The sequence below is a fragment of the Postia placenta genome, assembly GCF_002117355.1.
Source record: "Postia placenta MAD-698-R-SB12 unplaced genomic scaffold POSPLAscaffold_2, whole genome shotgun sequence".
NCBI lineage: Eukaryota > Fungi > Basidiomycota > Agaricomycetes > Polyporales > Adustoporiaceae > Rhodonia > Rhodonia placenta.
The window spans coordinates 2,743,461-2,750,025 of NW_020169833.1; the positions used below are offsets into that span (position 1 = coordinate 2,743,461).

General features: G+C 61.6%; 4 protein-coding genes across 4 annotated transcripts; 2 read left to right on the forward strand and 2 right to left on the reverse strand.

The window, feature by feature from the left end:
- Positions 1-144: 144 nt before the first annotated feature.
- Positions 145-1,631, forward strand: POSPLADRAFT_1053156 (hypothetical protein; the record flags this gene model as incomplete). Its single annotated transcript, XM_024480353.1, has 2 exons — positions 145-208; positions 799-1,631. 2 exons carry the CDS (start codon positions 145-147, stop codon positions 1,629-1,631), a joined length of 897 nt encoding a protein of 298 aa, XP_024343313.1.
- A 1,981-nt stretch (positions 1,632-3,612) lies between these two features.
- Positions 3,613-4,161, reverse strand: POSPLADRAFT_1131261 (hypothetical protein; the record flags this gene model as incomplete). Its single annotated transcript, XM_024484049.1, has 2 exons — positions 3,613-3,771; positions 3,886-4,161. Coding segments are annotated over 2 exons (435 nt in total), but the record flags the coding sequence as incomplete, so codon positions are not given.
- Positions 4,162-4,194: 33 nt separating this feature from the next.
- POSPLADRAFT_1131028 (hypothetical protein) lies at positions 4,195-5,418 on the forward strand (the record flags this gene model as incomplete). The annotated part of the gene is made up of 6 exons (XM_024484019.1): positions 4,195-4,281; positions 4,356-4,410; positions 4,532-4,577; positions 4,649-4,676; positions 4,809-5,034; positions 5,135-5,418. 6 exons carry the CDS (start codon positions 4,195-4,197, stop codon positions 5,416-5,418), a joined length of 726 nt encoding a protein of 241 aa, XP_024343315.1.
- Positions 5,419-5,733: 315 nt separating this feature from the next.
- On the reverse strand, positions 5,734-6,565 carry POSPLADRAFT_1131207 (hypothetical protein; the record flags this gene model as incomplete). The annotated part of the gene is made up of 4 exons (XM_024484041.1): positions 5,734-5,819; positions 5,873-6,082; positions 6,131-6,459; positions 6,528-6,565. Coding segments are annotated over 4 exons (663 nt in total), but the record flags the coding sequence as incomplete, so codon positions are not given.

Consider the following 6,565-nt stretch of genomic DNA (forward strand, 5'->3'; position numbering starts at 1 on the left):
TCGCGCTGTTGTGTCCCGACCGCGCGCCCTCGACGCTTTCGTTCTGCCGCGGACGCTGCATCTGACGACCGCGCCTCACAGATCTCTCAACGCTCGCGCTCCCGCCGCCCGCCTTCACGCGAGCGAACGCATGTCAGGCTTGCAATGTCCCCCTCACTCCGAGCTCGTGCAGCCGCGCCTGCGCCCTCCCACAGTCTTCTCCAGTCAGGTCAGTCTGCAGCCCACACCCCACACACGCCCGCATCCGCATCTCCTCAGCACGCATGCCCTTCACCGCGACATCTTCACTGCTCGCTCGCGGTGTATTATTTCTCTCCCGCTGCGTCTCGTCTCATGACGTGCGGCGTCTCACTAGCATCCGGTCATCAGCCGCTCTGTCGCCCGCTCTCCCCGCAAGCTGCAGCGCTGGTTTCTTACGCGCGAAGCCACTCATCACGCGCACACCGCACCCGCACGCTACGGACGTTCGCACATCCCACTCTCTTCTGGTCAATAAATCATGTGAGCACACCGCGCACAGTACAATGTCCACGCCTACAAACGAATAACAGTCAGCACAGATAGCGGGCATACTCATACAAATACATACCGCCACCAGACCCGAGCTGACCCACCAACACAGACACGAGTCGACGCCAACAAACTAACGACTGGAACACAATATCCTCCATTCCTCTCCGCGACCCTCTTTATATCCTCCCCGCAGCCCCCTTCCCACGTTTTGTTCCGGTCGCGCACCCACGCACGGACGCACACTTCCTCCCCGCATCACGGCGCCCCGCTGACCACGCAACGCAGCCGGTCGCGTAGCCATTGTGCCTCCCGCAACACGCGAGCTCCGCGCACGCACATCTCCGCCGGGGCTTCCCGTGCGTCGCGCCCGCGTCTTCCCTGCCCTCGCACACCAGCGCCGTACCCCAGCGCAGCGACCCCGCCGACGGCAGAACGCGTGCGTTTCGCACGCGCGCGATGCGGACACCCCCTGGCAGCGCATGCGCAGGGCCGGGGGCGCTCCCGGGAGAAAGATTCTCGATGCCCAGCACGGTGTCCGCGCGCCCTGCCGCTGGACACCGCAACCGCGCGTTGCCCGCACCGCGATGACCGCTGGCCCGGGCTCTGCGTCTCCGGACGTCCACGCACGGCCCCGGGAGGCGGGGGCGCCACAGCAGTCTCCTTTGCACGCATCTCCGGTCGCGAGCGAGACTACCGCACGGCGCAGTGTGCACGGTAGAGGACGCGCATTCCGCACGTCGCGCGGGCGCGGTGTGAGGCTTGCGTCGCCGCGGCGTCTTCCACCATCGGACCAGACCAGACGTGCACCCGCGCACGGAGACCCGCGGACGGACGCACCGCCTAGATCTAGCGGCCGCAACGCCCCCGCATCGTCCGCCACCCTTATTGCTTCGGTAGCGTCGCACGCAGCGTCCCCGCACCATCAATGCCGTACCCGCGCATTTTCATATTCGCGCCGTTCGCGTGCCTGCCACCATGGTTCACGTCACCCCGCGCTGCGTGATCGGCGCCTTGGCTTTTCACGTATGCGCCCGACACGCCGTCCCTCCTTGCGACGCACGCCGACCTGCCGTCGTCTCGCCATGTCCTCTCGCGAGCTCGCTCTTCCCGCGCTCTAGCGAGCTAGCCACTGCTACGGCTCGCGCCTCCGCTGCAGTCTGAGGGCGGGGAATGTGCATCGCATCGGGTGCCAGAGCAACGCGCGGGATGCCCCGGCGCTCAGATCCAGTGCGGACGTTGCGTCCCCGGTCAGATACCATCAGTCGGGAAAATAAGGCAAGAGACGGAATATGGCAACGGTGACAAAAGCAACGCCGAGCGGCACGCACAACACGCGCGCAGCCGACAATCTGACAGCTAGATGACTGCCCCCGCATTCAGAGCGGCGACGAGGGCGCATTGTTGGCAGCCGTCGAATTACCCCACCATGCCTGCAGCAGACGCCGTAGGGAATTGCAGAGGCAACAATGCCTGCACTGTCAAACTACGCCGGTCACACATCCTAGCGGCAGCAGGATCTAGTCCGTGCGCGCTGCCTTTAGTCATCCTGCTGCGATGCGCGCCCTCGTCACCGCAATAGCAGCGGGAGGACGCAGTCACGGTCATTCTCTCGCTGCGCGCAATGTTCGGCCGCCATCTCCCTGTGCACTTTTGACTATCGGTAGCCATGACCACATCCCGTCGTCCCTTGTGCGTTCGTCTATGCCCCATGCTGTCAGCTAGAGGTGCGAACGCTCGCACTATATCATTATTTTTATTGGTCCGCGGGCCTGTCGTCCATCATCTCGCGTCGTTGCTGTAGTCGCGCACGTGTGTACATATTCATATTTCCTTCCATCAAGATATCGCGCTCATTCACCCTGAGCTCGTGTAGTCACTGCATCACCTGCAGGTCCTGGGCTTCTCAGGCTAAGACACGGTTCCGGCGCGATAGCGGAGGGTGCTGTCGAGATGCGCAACGAGTGCCGGTGAGTCCCCTGGTCGAGATGCGCGCGACTGCTGTGTTGCGAACCCACGCACGGACACTCCGTTTCCTGCATCATGGCAACCCGGGTCCGCCGCATACATAACGCAACTGCTCGTGTAGCATCCTGCAACAACCGAGCTACGCGCATCTCCACCGGGGCGCTCGCACGGGCTTCTCGTGTGTTGCCACGGCATCTGCCACCCTCGGACCAGACGTGCATCCTTGCACGGAGAACCCGCCAATGGTAGGACGCACGCGCACGCCCGTGTCTGTGTTCTGCGTCCTGTCCGGTCCTATCGTGTAATCCGTACGTGCCGCGCGGGCAGTCAACCCTATGACTACCCACTCGCAGGACAGCGCGCGTGCTAGCATCGCATCCGGGGTGATCTTCAACGCGCAGGGCGAGCTTCATGTGTCTGCCACCGGGATGCCATGCCCGCGTGTAGCCAGCGTGCAAACACCACCAGAAGCGTCAGAACACGATCTTGCCCCTTGGCCCAGTCACTGCACGTCCAAGCATCCACATATGGCCTTGTCCCGCGTGAGGCTACAGCATGACGCGATTTGCTCAGCGGGATGCACTCTGCATGCCGCAATATTTGCGCTGTCTGCCCCGCGGTGGGCAAGCTTACAATCTCTGCGATCCCGGTCAACACGGGTGTGTGCGCTCCACCAAAAGGCTCCGAAATGGGCATCAATTCTGTATCGCATCTTCCAGAAAATCACAGGGTGTCACAATCGTGAGATGATCGGGATTACATACTTCCCGTGTGAATTTCTTACTGCTGGCTATTGTCTGGCTGAGGCCGTGATACGTGTTATGTGTATATATACACTGTGTGATTTATTTCCGGCGACCTTCCTGCTACTTTCCTCGCTATGACCTTCCATTCTGCTTTTACTGAGTTGTCATTATGTTCTATTTCTTTCTTATTCCTCCGGTCAGCAGCCTCCAAGTAAGTGAAAACCTGTTATCATCCTTTTTTACCAATAGGACCTCACCAGCTTGTCTGTTATCAGCCACGGCAGCATGCATCCAACAGCGAGCGAGCGAGATGGCGTGGGTGGAGGTTGAACCAAAGACGAGGTGAGTGCCACGATTGAGATGCGTGATCGATCAGTGCTCATCCCGATTAGGGCATTACAATACCAATGCGGGCCTGTTCAACGTGAGTGGGTGCGGGTATCCGGGAGGTGAACTTCAAGATTGCTGTCGATGGAAGTGCGGGGATGGTCAACGGAACAAGGTGCGAGGGCCCAACATTTGCAGATGTGATTGTGCTCTCGAACGACTAGATATGCACGGGGTGGGACAGCTGACGCGCTCCCGCTGATGATCGCTGTGTGCTGACAGTTGACCAGGTCCGGTCAGTGTTGTTAGTGTCCTCCGAGAGGCTCTCGCTCACTGCGCGCCCATGCTTCCCGAACAGCACCAAGATCTGCAAGTCCGGCGGCAGCAACACGAGCAACACCTGCTTCGCTGCGCGTGTCTTGTTCCCCTCCTCTGCCTGCTCATCCTGCGGCTCGGGCACGGTATAGAACTTCTTGTGCGTCCCATGGACCACCGACGTTGACGCCTCGCTCTCCGTGGATGGCTGCGCCACCATCGGGCTCGCTTGTGCCCGCCCCGACGCATCCGGAACGAGAACTCGCACTGAACGGCTGTGTCCAGAGGCAATGTCCCGGGCGACTCGAACGTGTGCGTCGTCCGCAATATGCTCAGCGGGGAGGACGACAGCGGCTGGTCAATGGGGTCCAGCATCAGCGATGGCGGTGCATCCGACACACGACACGACGATCTGGTTTGAAGTTTGTCCATTGCAGCGCCCATCGCAATCTTCTTCGTCTGCGCCCAATCTGGTCCTTCTGCGCGCAGGTCGTCCGAGAGCACGTCACGGTAGCACACAAGCGTTTCGAGGTCAAGGGGCCCGGTCAGCGTCGTTAGCCGCGGCGGCGGTGCTCGATGTATATGCCTGTGCGTTGGCGGTGCGCCCTCGCCATTTCCACTGGCAGTCGTCTTATCACGCGCACGGCGCATTGACAACTAACTAGGCCCGGGCAGTGTGTTGCCCATCACGGCGGCCCGCCGCAGTGCTCGGTACGTATATGGCATGCGAGCAGCGGGCTGTCTGGACGTCCCTGGCAGTGACCGCCTCTGGACGTGCACAGGGCGTTGACGACTGACCGGGTTTGGCCAGTGTGTGTCGTTGACCGAGCGCGCGCGGTCTGCAGACATTCAGGTGCGTCGTGCGCGCTCTCACTGCTTCCGTGGATGGTTGCCACGCATCGCCGGCTGACCAGGCCCGGTCAGCGTTGCTGACCATCACAGTGTCCCGCTGCAGCGCTCGGTGTCGCATCAGCGGCGGGCTGTCCCGGACAGTGGCCGTCTCTGGACATGCGCGGGGTGTCTACGGCTGACCGGGTCTGGTCAGCGTGCGCGGTCTTCAGACGGTCGGATGCGTCGTGTGCGCTCCCGCTGATCGCTGTGGGCTGCCAGCTGACTGGGTCCGGTCAGTGTCGCTGGCCGTCACGGCGCGCCGCTGCTATCGCGCTCGGTGCGTATATGGCGCATGAGCGACGGGCTGTCTGGACGCCCCCGGTAGTGACCGCTTCTGGACGCGCGCGGGGCGTTTACAACTGACCGGGTTTGGCCAGTATTGGTTGTCGCCAGCGTGCGCGCGGGGCAGCTGGCTGACATGCTCGCGCGTGGGTGGACTGTCGCTTTGACATCCCGGTTGACGTGTCGGTCTGTCCAGGAGACATTGGAGCAGAGCGGGGACTGCAAAGCGGCGGTCGAAGGCGGACCCGCGGGCGATCTGTTTGGCAGAAGAACTGAGCGGGAGGTGGCGGCGGCGGCTTGGACGAAGGGCGCGGCGTGCGCGACACACAGGGCGCGGGATGTGCCCTGTCAAGAGCACTGGAATGAGCACGGGGAGTGAGTCTGTCAGTAGGCTGTAGTAGACTATAAAATATATTTACTTGTGGATACTGTGTGTACAGTCTGCGCTCTACTGCCTTGCCCTCTACTTCCCTTTACCGCCCTCTATTGCCCTGCCCCCTGCTCTGCTCTATTGCCGTGTCCCCTGCTCTCCTCTATTGCCGTGCCCTCGATGGCCCTCTATTGCCTTGCCCCCTACTCTGCTCTATTGCCGTGCCCTCTATTGCCCTCTATTGCCGTGCACTTGGCCTATCTCTCGATTTTCACTCGGTCAGTTCTCGCACGCTCGTGATCCAGGACGCGCGCGCGCTAGCTCCTACCAGTCGCCCGCCTGCGACGCCAATGACGGCGAAGACCCGAAGATGATACGCTGGAACCCAAATGCCTCGACGACAGGGCTGACTGCTCGCGCAGGCTCAGCTCTGAGAGGCTGGAGAATCAAAAGCGTTACGCACTATACATCTTGAGCCTGCGCTTCCACTCGTTGCGCTCCTTCTGCGACGCAGACGGGACGGGTGCGCCCCACGCAGGAGGGAGCAGGTTCACCCACACGTTGCCGAATAACGAAAGCGCGGCCGCGTGTGACTGGTAGTTGCGATACGACGGGTGCGTCAGCAGCTTCACGATCGGCAGCGCAAGGTCGTCCGGAGGCGGCAGGATATTCGCTAGGGACACCGTAAGCGGATGTCAGCACAGAACACGCGAATACGTACACACGACAATCTTTCCATGGAGCTCCTTGACGTCCTTGGAGATGGTCATGCTCGTCAGCATCTCTTCCAGTGCGTCCCAGCCACCCTCGACCTCGCGTATATCGCATTGGACATCTATGTGGACGGTGTGCCCAGTCTTCAGCGCCCACTGCAGTGCCTCCCGGACCCGCGGCTCGTTCTTCGTGAAGATGGCAGAGGGGACGAGTGCCGGCGTCGAGCTGCCCGGCGATTCGAGGTAGGCAGGGGGCGTGAACGTCGCCTCGCCCTCCGCGGGAATGACGGGCACAAGCACAGCTACAACAGGGACATCGAGTGATCCTGATCGGATACTACGGGCAGATGATCAGGACGGCACGAACAAGTTGATCGGCGGGTATAGGCATCGGGGACGACGTACTTTGCCAGGATCTTCTCGACTTCAGCCGGCTCCTTTTG